At 44.7% G+C, this 27,295-nt stretch overlaps 1 protein-coding gene across 3 annotated transcripts in view; it reads left to right on the top strand.

Annotated features, from left to right (window-relative positions):
* KIF16B (kinesin family member 16B) overlaps window positions 1-27,047 on the top strand; it is a 275,553-nt gene extending 248,506 nt beyond the window's left edge. For all 3 annotated transcript variants that reach the window (XM_060285362.1, XM_060285363.1, XM_030872530.2), the window contains one exon: window positions 25,897-27,047. In XM_060285362.1, coding sequence (XP_060141345.1) covers window positions 25,897-26,055 — 159 coding nt within the window. In that variant the 3' untranslated portion in view covers window positions 26,056-27,047. The remainder of the gene's footprint in view (window positions 1-25,896) is intronic.
* The last annotated feature ends 248 nt before the right edge of the window (window positions 27,048-27,295 follow it).

The raw sequence follows: 27,295 nt of genomic DNA on the forward strand, positions 1-27,295 counted from the left end.
AATACTAGCAAACAGATTCCAACAACACATTAAAAGGATCAAAACCATGATCAAGTGGGATTTATCCCAGGGATGCAAGGATTCTTCAATATATGTAAATCAATCCGTGTGATACACCATATTAAGAAATTGAAGAATAAAAACCGTATGATCATCTCAATAGATGCAGAAAAAGCTTTTGACAAAATTCAACACCCATTTATGATACAAACTCTCCAGAAAGTGGGCACAGAGGGAACCTACCTCAACATAACAAAGGCCATATACAACAAAGCCACAACAAACATCATTCTCAACAATGAGAAACTGAAAGCATTTCCTCTAAGGTCAGGAACAGGACAAGGATGTCCACTCTTGCCACTATTTTTCAACATAGTTTTGGAAGTCGTAGCCACGGCAATCAGAGAAGGAAAAGAAATAAAAGGAATACAAATTGGAAAAGAAGTAAAACTGTCACTGTTTGAAGATGACATGATACTATACATAGAGAATTCTAAGATGCCACCAGAAAACTATGAGAGCTAATCAATGAATTTGGTAAAGTTGCAGGATACAAAATTAATGCAGAGAAATCTCTTGCATTCCTATACTCTAATGATGAAAAATGTGAAAGAGAGATTAAGGAAACACTGCCATGTACCACTGCAACGAAAAGAATAAAATACCTAGGAATAAACCTATGTAGGGAGACAGAAGACCTGTATGCAGAAAACGATAAGACACTGATGGAAGAAATTAAAGATGATACCAACAGATGGAGAGATATACCATGTTCTTGATTGGAAGAATCAATATTGTGAAAATGACTATACTACCCAAAGCAATCTATAGATTCAATGCAATCCCTATCAAATTACCTATGGCATTTTTTACAGAACTAGAACAAAAAATCTTAAAATTCGTTTGGAGACAAAAAACACCGTGAATAGGCAAAGCAGTCTTGAGAGAAAAAAACGGAGCTGGAGGAATCAGACTCCCTGACTTCCGACTATACTATAAAGCTACAGTAATCACAACAATATGGTATTGACACAAAAACAGAAACATAGATCAATGGAACAGGATAGAAAGCCCAGAGATAAACCCACACACCTATGGTCAACTAATCTATGACAAAGGAGGCAGGGATATGCAATGGAGAAAAGACAGTCTCTTCAGTAAATAGTGCTGGGAAAACTGGACAGCTACATGTAAAAGAATGAAATTAGAACACTCCCTAAAACCATACACAAAAATAAACTCAAAATGGATTAGAGACTTAAATGTAAGACTGGACACTATAAAACTCTTAGAGGAAAACATAGGAAGAACACTCCTTGACATAAATCACAGCAAGATCTTTTTTGATCCATCTCCTAGAGTAATGGAAATAAAAATAAAAGTAAACAAATGGGACGTAATGAAACTTCAGAGCTTTTGCACAGCAAAGGAAACCATAAACAGGATGAAAAGACAACCCTCAGAATGGGAGAAAATATTTGCAAATTAATCAACGGACAAAGGATTAATCTCCAAAATATATAAACAGCTCATGCAGCTCAATATTAAGAAAGCAAACAACCCAATCCAAAAATGGGCAGAAGACCTAAATAGACATTTCTCCAAAGGAGACATACAGATGGCCAAGAAGCACATGAAAAGCTGCTCAACATCACTAATTATTAGAGAAATGCAAATCAAAACTACAGTGAGGTATCACCTCACACCAGTTAGAATGGACATCATCAGAATATCTACAAACAACGAATGCTGGAGAGGGTGTGGAGAAAACGGAACCCTCTTGCACTGTTGGTGGGAATGTAAATTGATACAGCCGCTATGGAGAACATTATGGAGGTTCCTTAGAAAACTAAAAATTGAATTACCATATGATCCAGCAATCCCAGTACTGGGCATATACCCAGAGAAAACCACAATTCAAAAAGACACATACACCCCAATGTTCATTGCAGCACTATTTACAATAGCCAGGTCATGGAAGCAACCTGCATGCCCATCAACAGACGAATGGATAAAGAAGATGTAGTACATATATACAATGGAATATTACTCAGCCCTAAAAAGGAATAAAATTGTGTCATTTGGAGAGATGTGGATGGATCTAGAGACTGTCATACAGAGTGACGTAAGTCAGAAAGAGAAAACCAAATATCGTGTGTTAACACATACACATGGAACCTAGAAAAATGGTACAGATGAACTGGTTTGCAGGGCAGAAATTGAGACACAGATGTAGAGAACAAACGTATGGACACCAAGGGGGTGAAAGCTGCATTGGGGTGGGGATGGTGGCGTGCTGAATTGGACGATTGGGATTGACATGTATACACTGATGTGTATAAAATTGATGACTAATAAGTACCTGCTGTGTAAAAAAATAAATAAAAATTCAAAAATTAAAAAAATAACAAAAGACTTAACCATAAAGCCACAGTAATCCAGACAGTATGTTATGGGCAACAGAATAGATCAATATATTAATGGAACAGAATAGGGAGTACAGAAATAGACCCACGTAAGTATAGTCAACTGATCTTAGGCAGAGGAGCAAAGGCATACAGTGGAACAGAAATAGTCTTTTCAACAAATGATTCAGGAACAACTGGACATCCACATGCAAAACAAAAGATTCGTGACATAGACCTCATACCCTTCACAAAAAAGTAACTGAAAATGGATCATAGACCTAAATGTAAAATGCAGAACTCTAAAACTCCTAGAAGGTGACATAGGAGAAAACCCAGATGACCTTGGGTATGGTGATTACTTTTTAGATACAACAAGAAATCCATGATCCATGAAAGAAATAGTTGATAAGCTGGACTTTATTAAAATTGAAAATTTCTGCTCTACAAAAGACAATGCCAAGAGAATGAGAATACCAGCCTCATACTGGGAAAAAATATCTGCAAAAGACACATCTGATAAAGGACTCTTATCCAAAACGTACTTTGAACTTTTAAAACTCAACAGTAAGAAAATGAAAAACCCAATGAAAAAAAATAGAAGACCTGAACAGACATTTCCCCAAAGAAAATATACCCATGGCAAATAACCATATAAGAGGATGTTAATCAACATCATACGTCAATTGGGAATTGCAGATTAAAATAACAATGAGATATCTCTGTACACCTGTTAGAATGGTCCAAATCCAGAACACCATGGACGTCAGGTGCCAGTGAGGATGTGGCGTAATGGGGACTCTCCTTCGTTGGTGTGGGAATGCATAATGATACAGCCACTTTTGAAGACAGTTTGGAAGTTTCTTATAAAACTGAACACACTCTTACCATACAATTTGGCAGTTGTACTCCTTGCTATTTACTCGAGTGAGTTGAAAACATATGTTCACACAAAAACCTACACATGAATGTTTATAGCAGCTTTATCCATAATTGCTAAAACTTGGGAGCAATCAAGATGTCCTTCAGTAGGTGACTAGATAAATAAACTGTGGTACATCCAGACAGTGAAATAGTACTCAACATTAAAAAGAAATGAGCCATCAAGACATGAAAAGAAATGGAGGAAACTTAAATACATAAAACTCAGTGAAGAAAGCCAATCTGAAAAGACTACATACTATATGATTCCAACTGTGTGACATTCCGGAAAAGCCAAAACTATGGACACAGTCAAAGGATCAGGGGTTAGTGGTGGGGAGGAATGAGTAGGTGGAGCACAGAGGATTTCTAGGACAATGAAACTGCTCTGTATGATATTGTCATGGTGGGTGCATGTCAGTACACATTTGTCAAAGCCCATAGAATGAACAAGAGTGAATCCTAATGTGAACTGCGAACTTTGGGTGATAATGATGTCTGTGTAGGTTACTGATTATAACAAATGGAACCTTCTGGTGTGGGAATTTAATAGTGACTGTGTGTATGTGAGGATAAGGGTGGATATGAGAAATCTCTACCTTCCTCTCCATTTTTCTGTCAGCCTGTAACTGCTCTTGAAAATAAAGTTTATTTAAGAATCTTATAAATTTTTTATAAATGCAGTCGTCATGCATTTATAATCTCCTTCATTTCCTCCTTTTCTGTCTTCATTTTTCTTTCACTTCTGTCCTCCCTCCATCCTCTTATTTTTCTATTGTCCCTTAATTGCTTTGCTAAACAAAGGAGGGAAGGTGGATGGATGGATGGATGGATGGATGGGTGAGTCGATTTGGCACTAGTATACATTTTTTTAAGAGTATGAGGTTTAATTATTATTAAAAGGAAGGGAATCATCATCAAAACAAGTTATATATTTCATACATATTTTCTCCACTGCTGAGCATATAATAATGTATATTTCATTAAGAGTGACTCACTCATTACTCTGAAATTTGAAAGTCACTATTTTATCTATCTTTAGCAAGCACATTTTTATTCACGTGTTATTTCCAAACTCAAGGTAGATGTCTGTCTTTATGAATCAGTGATTTTCAGAGTATGCAGATTAATGAGGTGCCCACCCAGCAGACCACCTTTGTAAATTAAAACATTTGAACATGGAAACCAGGAAGGAAATCTCTTGTGATCACACATAACCATAAAATAGGTGAGAGGCCAGGTGGAATACTGATGTAATTGACAAACAGTTGTAAAGATCCTTTTCCCCTATAATTTTCATGTATTACTACAAAGAGTTTTTCACACTGCTGCTTGGTTCAGAGGACCTTCATGTTTATGTGTCTTGTAGTATCACTTAGGATATTCTAAGTGACCTGTTGCTACGTTTAATTACACCGTCGGTATGATTTGTAAAGATTTTTTTCTTCAAGGGTCACTTAGGAAATCTCAATATGGGTTGCCTCTTCCTCCACCCCTTTCTCTCTGTACTTTCTACCACTTTCTACTGTACTAAAACCAAATTCCCCTTCGTTCTGTCAGACAGGAAAGTTGAGATGATCTTCTGTCGAGTTAGTGTGAAGAAGCCGAAGGACTTGAGTATATTATTTTAGCATCAAAATAAGGTTTCCATGGAAAAGAGAAGAACACCTTCATTTCAGGACATGGCCCCAGTTCTCCTTTGTGCAGAGGGATCTTCTTTGGCAATCCTTTACAACCCATTCTGGCTCAAAAGAGAAATTGCCTTTACTTAAGAGTGTCAGGTTGGTTAACAGCAGGTGTTTCAAAGAATTCTTAGAATCAAAGAATGCAATCCTATTATATTAGCAAATTTCTGCTCTGCAAAGGGTTATACAACCATCTCCAGCTTTCAGTGGATTAAAGGAACTTTGAGATATCATGATATAGAAATTAATGACTTACACATTTTTTAAACTTTATTTTTTGTGACAGTGTATATTACAAAACCGGAAAGAATAATGTAATAAACCCAGTGTACCCTGTCACATCACCCAGTTTCATCATTGTCAGCACGTGACCAGTTTTGTTTAATTTCTACCTCTAGTCACTAGACACACACACACACACACACACACACACACATACATTCACAGGATTATTTTAAAACAAATGCCAGATATCATATTTTGTCCATAAATATTTTAGGATATATCTCTTCAAAAGCAAGACTCTATTTTTTATATTTTTTAATTAATTTTTTTGGAGTATATTTGCTTTATAATGTTGTGTTAGTTACTGTTGTACAGCAAAATGAACCAGTTATACATATACATATATCCACTCTTTTTCAGATTTCCTTCCCATTTAGGTCACCACAGAGCATCGAGTAGAGTTCCCTGTGCTATACATAGGTTCTCGTCAGTTGTCTGTTTTATATATAGTCGTGTATATGTCAATCTCAATCTCCCAATTCATCCTACCACCCCGCTTTCACCCCTTGGTAACCGTAAGTTTGTTTTCTACATGTGTGACTCTATTTCTGCTTTGCAAGTTCATCTGTACCATTTTTCTAGATTCCGCATGTAAGCGATATCATATAATGTCTGTCTTTCTCTTTCTGACTTACTTCACTCTGTATGACAGTCTCTAGGTCCATCCATGTCACTGCAAATGGCATTATTTCATTCCTTTTTATGGCTGAGTAATATTCCATTGTGTATATCTACCATACCTTCTTTATCCATTCCTCTGTTGACGGACATTTAGGTTGCTTCCATGTCCTGGCTATTGTAAATAGTGCTGCAGTGAACATTGGGGTGCATGCATCCTTTCGAATAATGGTTTTCTCCAGGTATATGCCCAGGATTGGGGTTGCTAGGTCATATGGTAGCTCTATTTTTAGTTTTTTAAGGAACCTCCATACTGTTCTCCATAGTGGCTGTACCAGTTTACATTCCCACCAACATATGGTCACTATTGTTGAATTTTTTTTTTAAACATAACCACAGTGCTATTGTCATCACATACACACACACACACACACACACACAAGTTAACTAATCTCTTATATAAACAAATACCTGGTCAGTGTTCAGGCCACACCAATTTTCTCATTTCTTTTTAATAGATGTACTTGAATCAAGACCTACTTTATATCCACACATAGTATTGGTTGATGTGTCTCTAAAGTGTCTTATAATCTATAGGTTTCCCTTCCCTCTTTTTTTCTCATCATCTGTTTGTTGATGAAACCATGTCATTTATCCAGTGAATTCTCACATTTGAGGTTTTGCTAATTGCATCCCATGGTGCCGTTCACCGTGCGCCTCTAATCCTGCGTTTTCTGAAAACCAGTCGTTAGATTGAGTGGCTTGATTGAGTTCAGGTCTGATTTTCTGGGGCAGGAACACAGTAGAGGCAGTGCTGTTGTCCCTTCACATCTCAGAGGAAGCATGTGGCATCTGGTGGTCTCCCTCTGATGGTCTTTGCTGTCTGTATTAAAGGAATCCAGTGACTCTGGCAGTCACTGGCCACGCTCAGGACCACTTCCTGTGCCAGACTGAGCCTGTCCTGCCTGTGTCACTCAAGTGCTTCCTGTCTCCAAGGAGCTCATGGCCGTGTTGGAGCAGAGACGACTCATCATGGAACTACGCAGATAGTCATGTACCAGCTCTGTGCTTATCAGAGGACGTGACTCCCAAAACAGTGGTTCCCAAGCCTGTCTGGCCGATCTTTGAAATTATCTCGAGGGGCTTTTTGAAAAATACAAATTCTCAGACCTTGTTCTAGTATATTCTGATTCAACAAGACTAGGGTGGGATCCAGGAATCTGCTGGGGAAAGATGAGAGTGGTGTGGGCGTAGACAGGGAAGGAAAAGCCAGACCCTAAAGCCGTCTTCGTGACTTTGGACCTGAACCACAGGCCAGGGAGGGGCCCATGGAGTGCTTTAAGCAGAGGAGTGGAGGAATGAGATTTCACTACCGTGGAGAGAATGGCAGGAGCAGGGAGGCGGAGGCAGGAAGAGCAATGGCCAGGCTGTTACTGTCTCCAGATAAGGCGTGACGGTGGCCTGAAGGAGGATGCGATGGCAGTTGGGGTGGAGGAAAGTGGAAGGATTAGAGAGACACACCGGAGCTAGAGTCAGCATGACTGGCCACTCAGTTGAATGAGAGCTGAGGGCAGTGATGAAATGAGCATGTGTGCCCAAGACCCGCAACATTAATCTTAACAAGACGGTGAGATTTAGTATTAAATACACCTGTGAATTCTGCATTTCCACACACAACTCGTGGTACTGAAATAGTGCTTTTTTTTTTTTTTTTTTTACCACTTCACTAACGTAGGGTTTGGAAGCTGTATTAGTCAGTATTCTCCAGAGGAGCAGAACCCAGGATGTGTACGTGGGAAGAGATTTGCTATAAGGAATTGGGTTATGGAGGCTGAGAAGTCCCAAGATGTGTAGTCGGCAGGCGGAGATCAGGGAGAGCAATGGTGTGGGTCCAGTCCGAGCCCAAAAGCCTGAGAACCAGGAGAGCCGGTGATGTGCGTTGCATTCTGCAAGTTGACGTTTCCATTTAAGCCCAAAGACAGGAAGGCCTGCTGCGCCAGCTCAGCGCAGTCAGGCAGGAGCTCCTTGTACCCGGAGAGCGTCTGCCCTTTTGCTCAGCCGAGCGGATGAGGCCCACCGACGCGAGGGAAGGCAGTGTGCGCCACTCAGTCTGTTGACTCAGATGTTCATCTCCTCCAGAAACAGCCTTACAGACACACCGGAATGACGTTTGACCAAATATCTGGGCGCCTCGTGGCCCAGCCCAGTCGACACATAAAACTAACCACGACAGAAGCCACTTCCATTCACCCCAGATACAGCTGCAGTGGTCATTTTTCCATTTTTGAGGCTTTTGATATTCTAATATCAGTCCCACCTCATGTGCAGTCCCCATTAAATCAGTAACGTCTGTCATCTTCCTGGCGCCCGTGTTCGCCTACAAGGTGTTTGGGGGCTTGACAAATACAACAGAGATTCTCCAGCTCTTTCCTCCTTATGGAAATAGCGTCAGATGAAAGGAACGCGTCGCAGCTCAATACGGCAAGCTTAAGAGCTGGGCGTGCTCCGCTGTGGAGTTCAGTACAGAACATTTTTCATTTCCTGGGGTTACTTTTAAAAGCAAAATGAAACGAAGCTTGAATATTGCTGAGTTAAACCACAGCTGGAGGATTGTTCCTGCTCTCCTCCTAGATACAGTGAGGCTTCGCTATTTGTTTTCTTGTATTAAATGTCTCCCTGCCTCTTGAACAGAAGCAGGCATCACGAGTGGCGTGGATGCATGGGGCAGGCGGCCTGGGCTCCCTCCTCCGTCGCCCGTACCTGGAGGTAGCTTGGCCCGCCTTGCTTGGACACAGGTGTGAGCCCCAAGTTCCTGCTGGCCTCACTGTTTACCCTGCATCACAAGATGCTGTTTCATCTTTTCTCTCTCTGCCGCCGCCCCTGCCAACTCACATTCATGCTGCGGCACAGCAGGCATGCGGAGGAAGGGTCTTCTAAACCGAAGCACTTAATTAGCTCCTGGGCCCCAGGGGGAGTGTCAGATGGAAACACAGCTAAAAGTGGAGGGAAGGAACAGCCGTGATGGATGGTGGAGGGAACACCTGCCTCCTTCCGGTGACGCCAAGTTACTAAAATTGTTTTGGAATTAGTGACTCTTTTGAGTCATGTGTACGATAGTGTCATGTTTATATCAGTAATTTCTAGCAGTGTTCGTGTTTGTTCATTTAGACTTTCTCGCTGCTGCCAGAAGCTGCTTTTTCTTTTCCCCCAGTGCACACATTGCCCTGGGTGTAGATAAAGGGGTGTCCCCGTGAGGTTCTAGTCCCTTCCTGGGACCCATTGTCCTTTAGGGCCCCTGGTTGTGTTGTTGTAGGTGCATCACAATCGTGTTAGTCGTCACGTGAGGAGGAGACGTGCAATGATAAATTATTAATTACAAATAGGGTAAAGCATGATCTGATAAGATATAGATTTAACTATAGATTGTATTACGTGGATATAATTACAGGCAGTTATAAGTATAGTTATATAGGTGAATATAAACATAGGTTATAACTGTATAAGTAATAAGTGTAGAGATGTCAGTTTTTGATATAATTCAATATTGTGTATAGATATAATTCTATAGATAGAGTTATGTAAGAGAATAAAATAAGAGTCCACTCTTGTAAAAACAGAAAGCACAGGAGCACCTGGAAGTGACTGCAGAGCAGCCCAGGCCCGGGGCTCTGCCCTGGCAGCCGTCCCGGCTTCTCCTGCCGAGATGCCACAGTCCCGCTTGGTGGGTGTCAGCTGAGACCGTGGTGGGGTCGGGAGCTCACGGGCGCCTCTCTGTCTTCTGAGTGCTCTGCAGTCATTTGATGATAGATTCACTTAGGCCCAGTGCGTGAGCCACATTCGCCTGAGTTATCGCCTAAGGTTGCAATAAAACTTGAATTTAAAGTCCTTTAAAAATGCCTGTTGAGCCTTAGGAAAAGAATGAGTAAGCTTGCTGCGTAATCAGAAAGTCCGCATCAGAAAGCCATACGCTAAAGACACAGTGAGAGCGCTTGGGAGGAGAAGCAGCTGAGCCGAGAGCAGAGACCGACTGCGCATCCCTGGCTCCCAGCGTGGGTAGCCTGGGCCGCTGAACTGGGCCCCCTCCTTACAGCCATGGCCAGGGTCCCCTCCATCACCGCCAGCCCGAGGCCCGTCCCACAGCTGATACATGCCGTGTGCTGTTCCCTGGCCCCTGACCCCCTGTGACACTGGCCGCGGCCTGGCAGTTCCAGCCTGTGCTGGTGGCATCCCCTGGGGTCTCTCAGCTCTTCCCTCTCGGCCTCCTCCAAAGCCAATGCCAGTCCGGGGCCGGAGGGAGGTGAGGCTCTGGAGGGAGCACAGGGAGGGTTGCAAGTCTGTGGCTGCACCTGCCGGCCTCCCCTCCTTTCCAGGGACGTTGCGAAGCACAGTCTCCATGTTTCTCAGAGTCCCCAGCAGGACTGGCCCAGTCATGCACGGTGGTGACCTGCTCGGCAGCACCGGTGGCTTTTCTTGTTTTCTCTCTCTCTTACTTTCCCACCCCTTTGCTTCTGTGTCCAAGATCCCCCCCAAATAAGTGACCCCAGTCTCTGCTCTCAGAGGATCTCAAACTGCTCTTATGGGTTGGGTGTCTATCCTTCCTGACCATTTTGCTGTGTGTGTGTATGTGGGTGAGAGAGAGAGAGAGAACCTATTGCTCTTTTGTGTGTGTGTATATATAGTTTTTGAAACTTTGTTTTAAATCAGTTCTGGATGTGCTGGAGTAAGCCGGGGTCGCATCCACCCGGACCTCCCTTCTCCATCCTCCTTTGATGTCTCTCCAGGTGTTTCCCCTGCTTCCTGTGCTCCGTGTTTTCCTCTTGACTTACTCCCTCGTTTTGATGGAGCACATCCCTAGTAGTTTCCTAAATAAGAACGGACGTGTAGGAGGTACATTTCTAGAGACATGTCTGTTGAGGTCTTTCTTCACCTGCCCCCTGGCTGGATAGAATATATTAGTTGGAAACCATTTCGTTCTGTAGTTCAGAGGGGTTGCTTCTTTGTTTTCTGATTCCACGGCTGCTGTCAAGCGGTTCAAAGCCATTTCGATTCCTGATCCTTTGGATGTGACGTGATTCTGTCTGTCTCCCTCCCTCCCTCCCTCCCTCCCTCGCTCTGTCCCCAGCGTTCAGAGAGCTCACGGTTCTTCTGCTTGGTGATCGCCCTTCCTTCTGCAGGCTTCTATCTGCGTGGACTCTCTCTCTCACATCCTTCATCTCTGGGAGATTTTTGTGATCATTTCCTCTTTTAAGGTTTTTCCGTTTCTTTCTGGATTCCCATTTGCCTGTGTTGAGCCTCCTGGCCTGGTCCCCCTCTCATTTTCCTCTACTCTGCTTTCCATTTCGCCCTCCTTACCTAGTCCTTCCCTGCAGGTGGTTTGAGAAGCATTGCGCTACATGTCCCACCTCACCCTGCCTTCCCTTGCTTTAACTAACGTTCTGCTGGTTACTTTTGTATCTTCTAGTGTTGCTATAAAGCTGAAGGCCTAAATTCTTGCTTCCGGAAATAGTCAGTTTTGTTTATTTCCATTGAGGTCAGGCTGGCTCCTCTTCATACATTTTCTTTGCTGCAGCAGCCCGAAAGCCACGATCAGAATTCTTCCTGCGCTTTTGTTTGAGAACTGCTGTCTCTGTCCTGTCTCCACCAAGTTTTCCTCACTGTTTATATCAACATTGGGGAATTATCTTTTCTCTTCTATGAAGCCCCTCCCAGTTGGCGTTAGGCTTTCCTGAAGATGCTTCAGTTCCCTTCACTCCATTCGTTCAGCTTTGTCTTCTAGGTAAGTCGTGCTTTTCTTAGATGAAAGGTGCTCATCGTGGCCTGTGCCAGCCAACCTCCACACCCTCCTTTGTTGCCTTCGTAAACTGCATCTTTATTTCTAAATTCCGCCAGCTATTTTTTTCCCTTGAAAAAAATTTTCCCTTTTCTCTTCTATACACTCCACATACATTTCATAGTGGTAATGAAGCAGCGTTGTTGCAGCCCTTAGAGACAATATTTGGGGGGAAAAAATGGAGAAGAACATCAGTTTGTTCCAATTCCATATGACTTTTTATCTTTATTGTTTGCCCTTGTAAAACTCCCATCCATTTTTAGATAGCTTTATTTTTATTCCCAGCAGTTCACTGCAAAGTGTTTACATTTACATATATAATAGTCATTCCAGGCAAGCAGAAAAAAAACAAAACTTTCTCTAGTCTGTTTTCTAATTGAGATCACCTGTCTCATTTATAAGTAAAATGAAGAAACCGTTATTGAAATCAAGAAGAAAAAAAAATTGCTAATCAAAGATGAAAATGTCAGTAAATGAAGCCATTGCCTTTTTCTCAATGGATTTTTTTAACCAGCTGGCAGCGGAAGCTGGTGGGTCATAAGGCTCGTACTTGAGGCTCTGCAGTGAGTGCTGTGGGCAGCGAGGGGCCCTGTCTGCTCTCACCATCTCCATAGTCTGGGGTATTTATTCTTCTCGGTACATGTTATTGCGATTCCCCTTTCCTTTCCCATTTATAGTGCATCTTCCAGTTCACAAAAATTGCATTTATTTGAAGTGTCTCATTTGCAAGAATCTGGCTATAATAATTCAGGTAATAGCGCGGTCCCTATGAAATGACCTTCCTTACTTGGAAAGGCAGTTTTCTTGTGGCAGAGTCTGCAGATGTCACGTTAGCCCACCGATTCTTTGATTAAATGGCCCCATCGCTTTCTGCAGGATCCCCTCGCTGGTGAGATTTCTTTTTGATCTGTAAGATCTTTCCACCCACATTTTGTCAGTACTTTTTAACTTTTACTGCCCAGCCCTGCAGTTGAAAACAGTCATGGATGTTACAGGTTTGGACAACTGAAAGACTGATGCTTACAAACTCTTGGGGTTCATTTGGCATTTCACACAGCCAGACACGAGTGTCCAGAAGAACACATGTCATCATCCTCCTGGTTGGCAGCATCCCTCACTTCTCTTCTGCAGCAGCTTCTCAGGTTTTAAGAGCTGTCCAGGACAGTTTTAAACGTTTCCAAAGTTTGACTTTGAATCATAAGTTGATGTGTTGGATGTCGTTCTCTATAGTAAATAAGTAAATATCCCTTGTTTGAGAGGAAGAAGATACCGTAAACCCATGACATTTTGCTACAAGCTAAGGTCCTAAGGAAAGAAAACTCATGCCTTTGTCAAGATCTAATTACCTAATGGCCATCTTGGTGTCAGTCATCTAATGGAGACTGTCTTTCAGGAAGTACACGGATTCAATGTCTATATTTTTTAACTTAGATGCTTCATTCTGTAGATAATATCTGTTTGGTAAAGGGATTTGTTTTCATTTCCCTATATAGAATACAGATCTATCCTTTTTGAAAGTCAGAGGTGTTCCATTTAGAGAAGTTTTGATCTGGCTTTTCTCCCATCCTCCACCTTCCCTGACCTAGTGCAGCCTCAGCCATTGTCCCCTGTGAAGGTGATCATTGGTGCAGATAATCCAAACCCCCAGCTAATCCTCTCTGTGGGGCAGGGTCACAGGCCCACCACTCGGGGCCACGGTCCTCTTCACACCCGGGGCGTGACCGCAGCTCTCCCCGGGGCGTAGGGCCGGGTGGACCCTGAGGAGTAACTCCCGAGGCAGGAGGATAACCTGCCAGGCAGATAGTCCCACAGGGATCATCAGGAACCCCTGGTCCAGAGAACAAAAAAGGGGCAGTGGGTCTTCCCCCCCCAGAGTCTCCGGAGCTTACCCTCTTACCCTGAATTCAGGGTCTCAGTGTTACTCAGTGATGGCCCAGTTCAAGGCCAGCCAAGGAGCACTTGCCATCGATACACAGATGACCTTGGGTCAGACTTGAAAGGGAAGGATCGTTCTGCTCACCCACAGGCGTGGCCGGTGGAAAGGGACGAGATCGTCATTCCGGGTTCCCGAAGCATCGCACTGCATCCAGCTCCTGGGTTCCACTAGAAGGGAGACTTTGGGATGCCAGTAATTCGTGTGCAACTGCTTCTTGATTCTCAAGTGTTTGGGGACCTGGTTCTTTAAGTGCATTGGAGCCAGGAGGTGCCACACACAGCAAGACTCTCATTTGAACGTCTCTCAGTCATGTTGGTCACTGGGAGCTGTCCTTTTCTCTCCAAATGTCAGGAACCTCTTTGAAGGTTTATATAGTGCTGGGAGGAATCATGAACTTAGAAACAAAGAAAAGAATAGGGTTTTTGGTTTGTTTCTGTTTTTGTTTTCCCCCCAGATGGCAGTTTACAGAATTTCAGTATCCAAAGTGTATCTTAAAATGATCTTTCATGTGACTGAATTGATGCAGTCTCATAATAAAACTTAAAGGCTAAGGAGTTGCTTCTTGTGGATGAGCAGGGAAAGTGATTTTTTTTTTTTTTTTGACATAGAATCTACTCCTGGTGAAGGTCTTTTATACTTGGAATCTACAAGGGAAATGTATGGATTTTTATCTATGATTTGTAGCTTTCGGTTTCACATGTTTTCAGAGTATCTTCAATCTCTGAATCCTGATTTATGAATGGTGAGTCATGCTTTGTGTTTTTTTAAAGAAGACTAGTGGATTTGAAACTACACTAGAACTAAAATTTACCATTTATTTAATAACATTTTCAATGGAAATGGGAATAATTCTCTTAGAAATAGTTTCCTCTTATGTTCCTATATTTAAAGGATTAATTTTTGAAATTGGTGCTAAGGAACCTGTGTTGCAGATTTGCTTTGTGCTTTCAGTAAAAAGCAGTGAATAATATAATCAGACAGAAGTTTAGCCTTCGTCAAGGCTTAAGCTGAATTCTCTCTGTAACCCGTAGACAAGAGGTTTCCAAGGGGCTATTTGAACACCTTTATTATTTTAAAAAAAGTAAATTCTTACACATAAATAAATAAACATCATTGCTATTTCCAACCATTTATGGGATAAATAAGGTCATTTTTTATGTTAAATTATAAAATTGAAATGTAAAATCCCCAGCAAAGCATTTACTTAAGAAAAGATCTTTCAGAGGATAGTTAACTTACCTGCTATAGTTAGATTTTTTATTTTTAATATGATTCTCCATTTTGAAAAACATGTTAAATCTTCCTTCCTTTAAAGTAACCCTTGAAATAAAGGGTCTGCCAGTATCTGCTATGAGGTGACTTTGGAAAAAACATTCCAGATTCTTGCTGTCCTCTACTTTCCTTTGAAGGGGAAAACATTAAAGTCAAATACCTCATGCTTTAAGCCCATGTGTTTCTAAACATCCAAAAGAGGAGAAAATTAACATATTTGCCCATGAACTCCCAGAGGACAAAGCTGTGTAGATAATAGTGTCAATGACTTAATAAATACTCACTGTGAATTGGGACCTGCTCGAAGCACTTGACAGACAGCAGCTCATTTAATATTCTGATCCTTAAAAGATAGTCCGGGGGCTTCCCTGGTGGCGCAGTGGTTGAGAGTCTGCCTGCTGATGCAGGGGACACGGGTTCGTGCCCCAGTCCGGGAGGATTCCACATGCCGCGGAGAGGCTGGGCCGGTGAGCCATGGCCGCTGAGCCTGCGCGTCCGGAGCCTGTTGCTCCGCAGCAGGAGAGGCCACAACAGTGAGAGGCCCGCGTACCGCAAAAAAAAAAAAAAAAGAGAGAGAGTCCGATGAGGAAGCAGAGGTGCAGAGGCATTCGGGGACTTTCTGTCCCGGTGCTGTAAGGTCCCCACGCCCAGCGTGGTGGCTGCAGAATGACTGAGTGCCCAAGGAGCTGGCTTGCAGGGCAGAGTTGGACTGCAGCAGCCATGTGGACTCAACGGCCGAGGTGTGTCTCCAGGGCTGTCTTCCAACCTCCCCTCCGTGCTGAGGGTGTTGAGTTGCTCTGCATCTGTGTTTAGCCGGTTACCAATCTCTTACGAAGATCCAGTAAGCAAAAGTCAAAGAACCAGAGTGAGCCCTGGGGACTGGGTTCCTCCCAGCATTCTCCCATATTTTGCTTTAACCGAACAAAGTCGACAGCGGGGTCTGTGAGACAGTCCGGAAGCTCTTCGCCTCCTACCCCCTCAGAGCTGACAAGTGGTGTCACTTCCAGCTCACAGGTACCCCATACACTGAACTCCTCTCTCCTCCTTTGTGAGACGAAAAGATGGGACTGCTCGTGACTTGTGCTCTGGAGCAAAGCTTAACCAGCTTCTTAGTCCACGCAGACCTTGGCCTTTCTGATGTGGCCTGTTTTTTTTGTGGGGTTTCACCCTGACCTTGCTGGTTGGCCAGGCTGGGGTCATCAGGATCGTTGAAGCCGCTTAATACCCCAAGCAAGAACGTCAACCTGTAAAGATTGAATACTACATGGACTTGAAATGCACATCCCTTATAAAAATTTTAAAGCTTGCTGGATTTTATTAGAATATGTGAACCAGACTGAGTATATTAAATTTATGAGTCCAATTGATGCAGTACCATAATAATTCAATATAATATGCTTATGTCATTAAACTCATAAAGAAGAGTCTCTGAATAGCTGTAATGAATAGTTCAGATTCTGTAATCACAGACTAGCGTTTTCACCCTGATGAATTTCAAGTGGGAGCACTCAGAATTCTATACAATATCAGGAAATAAATGCCATATTTCAAATGATTACTTATTCCAAGTATTTACTGTAAAACCTAGGACAGAAAAGAAATGCCCGCACAGACAGAATTATTATTAGAAATACAGAAAAGGTCGGAAGAGGTTGGCATGAGGCATAAATCAGAAACCAAAGAAACTTTATTCTGCTTTGACTAATGTCATTTATTCCCTCATCTCTTACCTTGTTCCCAAATACGTGCATCTCGGTAATCTATCACCGAGTAATAAACGACCCCAAAACTTAGTGCCTTAAAGAAACTACCACTTTACTGCTTATGATGCTGTGGTTCTGGAACGTGGGCAGGGTGGTGGAACCAGCCGCTGGGTGGTTCATCTTTTCCAAGGGTCTCTGTCAGGTCTGGCCACTTGTGTGGCTGCATTCAGATTACAGCTCCACTAAGGACTGGGCTCAGCTGGGGTACTGGAACCGGCAAGGTGACCTCTTCACTCTCGGCATTACCTCCAGTGCATTCTCTTGGTTAAAACAAGTCACAGGCTCCACCCAGAAGGCCTGGCAGGACTCCATGGATCAGAGAGAAGAGAGGCTACCGGAGCACAGTGCTGGACCCCCGGTCTGAGACCTGGTTGAGAGCTGATCTGGGGGCAGAGCCTTCCAGAAGTGTGTCCCCCATGCTGAACAGGGCACAGTCCAGTGCTGCTGGACCACTGGCCGTGCCCCACCAAGCTCTGCTGCCCCACCATGAGGCTTTGTACACGCTCTGCCCTCTGCCGGGAACAGGCTTCCCTCAGCATCTTCCCCTGCTTGATTCTTTCCCACCCCTCAGGCCTTGGCATAAATGTCACCAATTCCCAGGAAGAGGCTGGCTGCCTTTCCTAGTGCTCCAAAAGCATCTCATTCCCATTTTCCAGGAGCCACATTTTAATTCCTGCTTTTCCTGCCCACCTCCCTGAAAGGCCTTCGCGTTACTCAGGACGGAAATGAGGCTCGTCCGTTACTGAATCCACAGCAGTGCTGACAGGAGGAAAGCTCTCAATAAATATTTGTTGGATTCATGAATGGGGTCTGAAGAGAGGCGTCAACAGAGAATAATCCGTGATTCAGCCCTTAAAGGACAAGCAGGGTTTAGACGATGGAAGCACAGCACCAGTAAGAATGACTCTGAACCACGAGGATGTGGTACGGGCAGCCCAGGCACCCTGGAAGGGCAGGCTCCGGGCCTGTCATATTCAGCACTGGACATCCAGTACCCACACGCTGCTTCGTGGGGAGCAGGTGTGCAGTAACCGTGCAGAGGATGAGTGATCTGCCTGAATCAAACTGTCCCAATTTTATCAGAGTGTGAGGACATTTGGGGGCGTGTTGGGAAAGGAACCCAGCATCTCCATCAGCTGATCCAGTGGAGACAAATTTTAGGATTCCTAAATATTCAGAGAGAAGTGTTCAGACTAGAACGTATGGGAGCTTAGAACTGGGAAGACTCAACGGGGTGAATAGTATCGACCTGCCTGGGTCAATTCATAACACTTGGCCCATGGTGACCAGACCTCTCTGGGGTCTAGAAATATCCCAGTGTGCCTCCCTCCAGGCCGCATCCATCTTCAGAGCCCACCAGTCGATGATGAAGCCTCCAAGTACTGCAAGGTAAATGAAACCTCTAAGTCTTATGGGAATGACAGTTGTCTTTAAGCTGCCACCATGGCTAATGACTTCTGGAAATGAGGAATGCCATTGAACTGTCTTCCCTGTTAATATGTCACAGTGGAAAGGTGGCTCAAGCCCTATTACATTTTTAAAGAACATTTCAATTTTAATAATTTCAATGGCTTTAAATTAAATTATGGATTGATGTTAAAATTCTGTAAAATGAAGAGAGCTCCACAACAATGAGATGTCCGGAAAATCATTAGGATGGCATGGCTGGGGTGAAATATTGCTGGTGTTACAATAGGTTACAGTTACAGCCGTGAGCCCTATTAAAACGGAAACTTTCTAATAACGTAAAATGGTTATGACTTTATCCCCCTGCTAATTAAAATAGAAGGAAGCCAAAAGATAAAAAGGTAAGGTCTTTCAAATGCTTCTGAGGCCTATTCTCATTCCCATCTCTTACACACACACACACACGCACACACACACACACACACACACGCACGCACGGGTGCACGTGGTGGTTGATTGAAATTGAAGGTAGATTCTCAGAGCCTACATGATAGGGGTGTGAACAGCCCCAGAGACAGGGACTGCGTTTACATTTACATTCACACCTTACGTTGCAGGCTTAAAGGATTTTCCTCAAGAATTTCGAGGACTTTCTCCCAATTTGAAGAGCCAGTCGTTTTGTCAGCCTCTTTCTTACAGTCGTCGAATGGCTAAGTCCCTTGAGATCTCAGTCTTCTCATCTGTAAACAGAGGATCCACACACCTGTCTTCCTTTTCCCCAGTGTGTCTCAGGGGTCATAGGAGCTCCTGAGCCAGGAAAAGCACTTTGTATCAGTACCAAGTACCAGCAGACCCACAGCCAGGTTCAAGGCCCGTCATAATCTCCTTTGAGCCCTACTTTTCCCCAGGCTGAGCCCTCCACACGCTGGCCTTTCTCCCTGTTCACATCCTTTGCTGAGCGTGGGTACCACACACCTTCCCTCCTTTCCCTGATCTCAAACGTTCCTTTCCTTCCAGATCCCAGACTTGAAAGGGAATGGCTGCAAGATGGGAGCGGCCACACTGTTTAACGCCCTGCTGAGCTCCCAGGTTTTTGCCTGGACGGGCTGCAGAGCACGTGGTCATCCCTATGAGCAGACTAGCATTTTATCCAGAAGTTCCCAAGTTGAAAGGAAAAACCCAGCAGAGGCTACCGGAAGGCCAGCTTTTATGCAAGTTATTCCAGAAACTCAAGTTCTTTTCCTTTCTTTCATATAGGAGGTCACACGTGAATCATGTTAATATTATGACCTTCGTCAAGCATGTCTAAAGTGAAGTAGCACGTAGCAACACATTATATTTTTCACTTTTGCCCCTTAATGCAGTGTGTCGATGGAAGTGCCAGGCTAAAGCTCTAAAATAATTGACTAAATTCTTGCTGAATTGCCCTGTGTTGCTGTAGAGAGTGTGCTTTGCCTTTAAGAACTCATTAACACAGCCAACAGACCATATTAGTCTGTGTTTTGGTTCAAAGATTAATAATGTTTGGTGGTTGTGTTTTGAAATGGTGTTGGAATTTTAAAAATTGGCCCCTGTGTGTATCTGGGTTTGGGGCAGGAGGCTTCCAGCTGACTGCTTGGGTGGGAACGGACCTCTGGGATGCACTGACCCATCTGAAAACCTCTTCGGATTGACCTCTTCCTAAGAGAAGTGCCCTGGGCAGACGCCTTGATCCAACAACAGACTGGCCCCCCAGGAGTTGGATGTGGTGTACATGGAAGGCTTCCTCTGATTCCTGATGGGTACCTGCCAACACCCCAGGGGACTGTCAGTTAACTTTATGGCAAACAGTAGAAAATGACTTTGTAAGCCCACCTCCTTACAAAGACCACAGACAGAATGGGCAGATCAGAAGCTCTTCTGCATCTGCCCTGAATTTCTTAGGTAAACTCTAGTTGCTCTATAGCACCAGTTCTGCAGTCTGGAAGAGGCTTGCCCCAGAGGACCCTTTGGTCCCAGCAGGCCCCGAGTGGTATCTTGATTAGCAGTTTGGGTATGAGGTACCCATCCCAGACTGTGAGTGGGAAAAAAATCACCAGTCCTCTTCTGTAAGTCAGGCAGATAACCAATCCTGAAGAAGGGGAGGGTATTTTTCAGAAGGGAATCTGAATGCTGTTTGGGAAGGGAAACGGAGGAAGGGCAGTCGAAAAATGGCCAGTGCGCAGCAAAGCACTGTAAGGAAGATATGGTAGCATGAGCAGAGCTGCGTAGGACTCCGTGTCGAAGCGTAGACGCCTCACAGGAGAGAGGTCTCTGCCCCAGGCTTGTGTGGAACATTCACTCTAGACAACCCCGTGTCCCTGTCCCCATGAGAGCACCGTCAGGTCGGGAAAGGCAGCATCTGGCCCAAGCAGCTGAGATGCCCAGCGCTATCGGCCTGGCCCAGTGAGCACAGTGCCAGGAGACGGGGGTCAACCAGAGAAGAAGGGGCTGGTGGATGCTGTGGACGGCAGTCTGGTGACTGAGACCAGCCTCTGGAGTTGGGAGATGTGGGTGTGAGTCCTGACTCTCCCACTTCCATGCTCTGTGACCTCTGGGACATCACTTAAGCCTCCCAGACCTCAGTTTTTGCATCGAGAAGATGGAGATGATAATAGTCTCTACCTCATAGAGTTGTTGTGGTAATTAAATGAGGTAGACCATTAAAAGCTCTCAGCGTGCCTAGAACATTGCAAGCCTTTGATGAATGGCCTCTCCATGAGAGGAGCGAGGAAGGAGCTGGTCAGCTTGGTGTGTGCATGTGGGGGACAGTCCCAAGGAGATACTCGGAGGGGTGTTACAGGTAAGAGTTAAAGGAAATAAACAACTACCTTGGAAAGAAGGCGTCAGGAGCCTGGTGGGGGGTGTCTCTGGCAATCATTGCACCCCTCATCCTTCCGCTGGTCTCTCTTGGCCTCCCCTTTGAAAGCTCATGGTCCCCTGCAGGATTTAATTTTTGTTCTGAGGGCATTTTACAAAGCACGTGCCAGTTTCACATTGTGTGGAACAGACCCACAGGGGCCCATCTCTCCCAGTGACTTCTGCCTCCCCCCACCCCGCTCACTGCCCCTGTGTAGATTGCCTTTAAAAAAACAATAAAACATGCCCACAGCCTGTAGAAGAAGGAGAGTTTATGAAGTCAAGGTATTCAGCGTCAGTACTGAAGTATGCCTTAAAGATTAGCCACCTACACTTGATTTTCTGAAAGCATTGATAAGAAAAGACCTTATATTTTATTTTATTTTTTTTTTGCCGTACGCGGGCCTCTCACTGTTGTGGCCTCTCCCATTGCGGAGCACAGGCTCTGGATGCGCAGGCTCAGCGGCCATGGCTCACGGGCCCAGCCGCTCCGCGGCATGTGGGATCTTCCCGGACCGGGGCACGAACCCGTGTCCCTTGCATCGGCAGGCGGATGCTCAACCACTGTGCCACCAGGGAAGCCCAAAGACCTTATATTTTATACTGCTGGTCCAAGAGGCTAAAAGTAAAAAGCCTAGATAGGTGGCTAATATATCTGTTATTCTTAAACCTTTTTTGCCAACTTGGAAAACAACTCACGGGCCTCCGTCTCCAGCATAGTTGTGCTGTTTTCCTTCTCTCCCTTCATCTTCTCTCCCCCCGCCCCTCCCCCCCCATCCCCGGATCCCATCCCCGGATCCCATCCCATTCTCTCTCACCCTCTAACAGCCGGCCCCTTGCATGTCTTTGTACTCCATTTCCTGGTCCCTTCCTTTCCCTCAATTGCTCACTCTGAGACATCTCCAGACCCCCTCTTGCCCTGCCACTTCCCAGTTTGCAATCTTCCTGAAAGAAGATTGGGTTTCCTCTGACTTTCGTCCTCCAAGTATCTGAGGCAGGGCTGGAATGTTGCCGAACCTTCTCAGCGGCCCTGACCCAGGGTATTTCTCAGAGCAGAGACTCAGGTGTGACCCCCCCACCACCAGGGTGGGAAAGGGTTGCCTGCCTTGTGTGGTCCCTAATGGCTACAGAGATTTAAATTTGCCTGCTTTTCTTTCTGATTTTAATGGAGAAGATGCTGAGTGAAAGAAACAAATTGGATATTGGATTTCACAGATCCTTCTCCTGCTTTGCCCTTCTGACCCTGATAAGCCATTGAAATTCCCGATGTCCTTGAGTTTTTGTAATACTCCCCTATAAAGTGAACTGCCCTGGGGAGGCAGCTCGGCTTCTGGACTTGTTTTCACACACCAGGGAGGGCGAGAGTGTCTATGGATCAACAGTAGAGGGAGAGCTTTGACAGGAAGCACTTTAATTTTCTCCCTTCAGCCGCAGGTGCTGTGGAAAACATTGGGGGCACAGGCAGCAAAAATTACTAATACAAATGTGTGTATTTAAGTATGTATTTTACATATATTTATAATGTATATTGACTGCGTGCAATAGCAGCCTTCTAGTACAGTGGCTGGTCTTGGACCGAGGCCTGAAGCCCTAAGGGGAAACTTCTTTATTGGAGGAATAGCAATAAACTAGACTCACCGGACACCATTATATGGAAGTAGATTTCATTACTGAAGAAGTGCAGACAAAAGAATCCAACTCATCACCCCTGCACACCCCTCCGTTCCAGGCAGTGGGGGGGCATGGGCACGCAGAATATTAGGCAGCAGTTGAAACGAACAGACCACAGCTCACCCAGCCAGGTGCACGAAATCTCTCAAACATCACGTTAAGCAGTGGAAACCAGATACAGAAGAGTGCACCCTGTGGGATCCCATCAATATGAAGTTCAAAACCTGGCAGAACTAATCGATGGTGCCAGAAGCCAAGATGGCAGTTACCCTGAAGGGAAAGAGTGTGCAGAGGGCTGCCTGGGCTCCAAAAATGTTGTGATATTTTTATTCCAATGCTGAGCACGCCAGCGTGTTCACTTTTTGAAAAGTCATTAGGCTGTACATTCATGATGGTTGCTGTTTTCTCTTTGTACACTTCAATTTTTAAAAAATTAACTCATCAAAATCAGTCATCAAGGTTGCTTGTAAGCACTTTTCCCCAGCTCGGCAGTGTGCCCGGGATGACGGGGAATTACAGAGAAGAGTGAGATGCTGTCTGTGACCTCAGGAACCTTCTGGAAATTTAGGTCCGTCTGGTGTCCCCGGCTCCACCCCTAGCCCTTTGGGTTTGTCATTCACCAGAAGGAATTTGCTCAGCCCACCTGTGTCCTGTGGCTCTGGACACAGACTCACCCCATACATTTTAGAGCATCCCGAGGTCACCGCAAAGATCACTTCCTAATCGCAGCATGTCTTTGACCAAGGGAGCAGTCTAGGTAAAGGGAGCCAAGGCTGCCCTGTTCTGCTGAGTGGAGATTTGTCTTGCAAGGAAAAAGCTCTTCCGTGATGCTTAAAATCAGTTGGATCAGATCCTTCTATCTGGTGGTTTCATCGAGGTGTACTGATGCGTTCATTTTGAGAAAAGCCATCACCTGCAGCTACTTCCCTGCTCTCTCTTTATGGTGCTGCCCGGGCAGGGAAGGGGGTCTCCAGTACGTTCTTTTTGCCTTTTTTTCTAGTTTTTATTTTCACTTCTCTTTTCATTATCCCTTCAGGCTTTACTGGCCCTTCAAAGGGCCCCTGCTTCATGAACTAATGACGACAGATGTTGATACAACATCGGTTGCCGGATTTAAACACCTTCCATCCGGTTAGAATTCATCTGGAAGGCAAGCTTGTCTTGCGCTTTAGTCTGCACTTGAGCGCAGCCGTGGGGACACGGGCTGCACAGGAGCTGCTGAGATGACGATTGTGCTCCCGCTTCTCACCACGGAGGGGTGTAGCTCACACGCAGCAGTGAGCTCGCTCCCTGTCCTTGTGCCAGATCACCTCTCTCTCCATCTTGCACAGTTAGCTGCACACATGCATTTCATCGTGAGCGCTGGCTGGTCGGGTTTGGTCGATATTTCCTAGTAACTGTGTGTGCTGGACCTCGGGTCCTTCCAGGTCAATGTTCTCAGCTTTCCTCCCTCACAGAAAAGTCAAGGCAGGTTCCCTTTTGCTTCTCTGATGCAAATAAGTACTGGAGCGAGGTCTTCATCTTCTAGCAATTGGTTTTGGCACCTTCTTACCTCTACCTGATCTCTCTTTCAAGAGCCCTTCTTGAGCAATTACCATGAGACCAGGAAGTTAGGAATATTGAACAAAGGAAAAAGAGTCTGAGTTAAAAACCCTTGTTTTCAAGTCTTCTCTCTTGGTTACTAGCCTTGCTCCCCGGATAATGGGTGTTACAGTAATAAAATAATAATAAAAATAATAAAAAGAGCTAATTCTAGGCAGAGTATGACGATAACTTATGAAGAATATGAAGGTATTTTATCTTATGAAGATAAGGTAAAATTAGGTGACTTTGGAAACTTCTGGGTGTGGTACAAATGTTTGTCACCTTGCTTTGGTGAAGTTTCACAGGCATCTACGTGTGTCAGCACTCCTCAGTTGATGAGTACCTTTGAAGGATATGCAGTTATTGGGCATCAGTTATACATCCGTAAAGCATAAAAAATTAGTAGTTTGAAGATTTTTAGAATCTGTAAATTGCTATACAAATGTTAATCATTAGTAATCCTTGTTACTGTTTTTAAGAAAGTAGCTAACATTTTCCTTAAGCAGAATGTCTTCTTTCACAGGTAAATTTGAGGTTGGCAGTTCGTTCAGGTAGCTGAATTCGACTTCCCCCAGGCCAAGGTTTCTCATCTGTGGCACTAGTGACATTTGGAACCAAATAATTCTCTGCACAGAGGCTGTACTGGGCATTGTAGGATGTTAGCTGCATCCCCGGCCTCCACCCGCTAGGTACACTGCCCCGCCTTGTGGCAATCAGAAATGTCTATGGGGCAGATACCCTGGCTTGGGGACCACTGTTCTAGGCCATGTTTCATAGACAAGTTTTTTTGTTACTCAGAGTCCCTAATTACTATGTTTAATTTGTGACAGGATTTATACTTTTTAAACCAACTGAGACAGTAATAAAGATTCAGGCCTAAAACTGCTCCCATCCGTATTTTCTGTTATAGAAAACGTTTGCCTGACCTGAAATATGTGAACTATTTCTGTGTCCTCTTTTCCTTTAACACATCCTGCTGGCACCCATGTCTGATTTCAGCCCCAGCATCTTGGGTCCTGGTCTCAGACGTGCTTTGCCTGTTTGATGCCAGAAGAGGCGGCCGATGCTGTGACAGACGTGTGCAGGGGGGAGGGGCGAACACGGGGTTCAGAGCAATTAATCTTAGCAACAGCTTCCTGTTACTGGTGATCATAGGATTTGTAAAGGGTGCTTGCTACAGACCCTCTCGTCCCCAGTATTGCTTTTCCTTTGGTTACGAGAAGGATCCAAAGCAGAAAAAGCCTGTGCCCTTTAAAAATGCTCGTTTAGCATCGTGCAGACCGCTAGCCTTTTTGTTCTCCTCCTAGTTGCCTTTTAATGAGTGATTTGGGGGGGGGGATGACTTTATTAACTAGCAACACTGTTGCTGGAACGCAGACCCCAAGCCCAGCCGCCATTGCCCAGCATCCCTCTGGGCGTTGTGTGCAGACAGGTCCAAGCCGTGTCCTAGGAGCCAGGAAGCGTCACCTGCACGCCGGGCACCATGGCTGCTCCCCAGGTGGGTCTGATGGGGCAAAGGCGGCGGCGGAGGGTCCCTGCGCTGTTTCTAATGACAGTGGCAGCTCCTCCACGCTCCACGGGACGTTCCTCCCCCCGCCCCACAGTGTCTTGACCGTGTTTTTGCCTCTTGTCTCTTCCCCAGAGGTACCTCAGGGACTTTTTCAGCGTGATGCTCCAGTCAGCGACGTCCCCGCTGCACATCGACAAGGTGGGGCTGACACTGTCGAAACACACCGTCTGCGAGTTCTCGCCGTTCTTCAAGAAGGGCGTCTTCGACTACAGCAGCCACGGGACGGGGTAGGGCCGGTGATGGGGCCACGCCACGCAGTGCCTTCTCGTCCGAGCGGCCCCCCAGCCGGGGGCCTGGACCCCTCACCGCTTCCTCCTAGTGCCTGAGCGGAGCGTGGGGCTGGGGGGCCGGGCTGGCTGACGGTGACCTTGACGGCGGCTGTCCCTGCCCCTCGCGGGTGCATGTGGCCTTCTCCCTGTTGTGTGCAGAATCCGTCCCCATGGCTCCATCACCCTGGGCCCCCGGGGCCAACCAGCCTGGGGCTTCCCGAGGTGGGTGGCTGACCACACCTCCCTAATGACTTTCATCTGGTTTCCTCTTTCTCCAAAATACACTCTTATTTTTTTATATTCCTTCCATGTGGCTGGCTCCCAAGAAAAGCATTTTAAGTTATTTCATTGTATTTTGCTTTTTCCCCATTTGAGTCTGAACTTTTTATATAATCCCTAAGCACTGATGTTTACACAGAATTTCATATTCTGCAAAAGGGATTTTCGGTCCAGTCATGACTGGAGTCTTCCATGCTTGACGCATTGGATGTAGGTGACATCAACTTCTATAAATCCATTCAAATAGGATATTTGTTAAATCTTGAATATTCAAGAAGTTTTCCCCAAATGGCGGCCGTGCACTCTCAAGCTTTCTCCGCTAAGCACAAAACGAGCGCCTCGCTGAATGCATATTTTTAAACATTTTGTTCACATTTTTGTTACTGAATCTACTGGATCTTTAGCTGAAAGACTAGAATTTACTGTAGTTTATTAACGATCCCTTAAATCACTCAGGACTTAATGTAGCATCACACATCTATGTACAGTAAAACTGCTTTGTTTTACTAAAGAGAAAAATGTGAGAAGAAAAAATATATATGTGGTATATATTGAAATGTATATAATTCTGCCTATAGATTTATATATGTACACACTCCTGTATGATAGTTATATCAAAATATGTAATCATTCACTCCAGATTTATTAAAGGTATTTGTTTTTTCAAGACTTAAATTGAGCTGCTATCAATATTAAATGAAGTTATGGAATCTACCCTGTAGCTCAGTTTGAGTTTGTGACATGATCGTTCTTACTGGTCTGTTTAAAAATTTATCTAACGTTCTTGGAAACATACATAATGTATAATTTAGCATTCCTGTAGTAGAAGATGCCCTTATAGCTATGAATGAAGTCACAAATGAATGGGTAAGAAGACATGCTTGCATTCAACCTTCGAGAATATGCCTTCACAACCGAGCTCT

The sequence above is a fragment of the Globicephala melas genome, chromosome 15 (genome assembly GCF_963455315.2).
Source record: "Globicephala melas chromosome 15, mGloMel1.2, whole genome shotgun sequence".
Lineage (NCBI taxonomy): Eukaryota > Metazoa > Chordata > Mammalia > Artiodactyla > Delphinidae > Globicephala > Globicephala melas.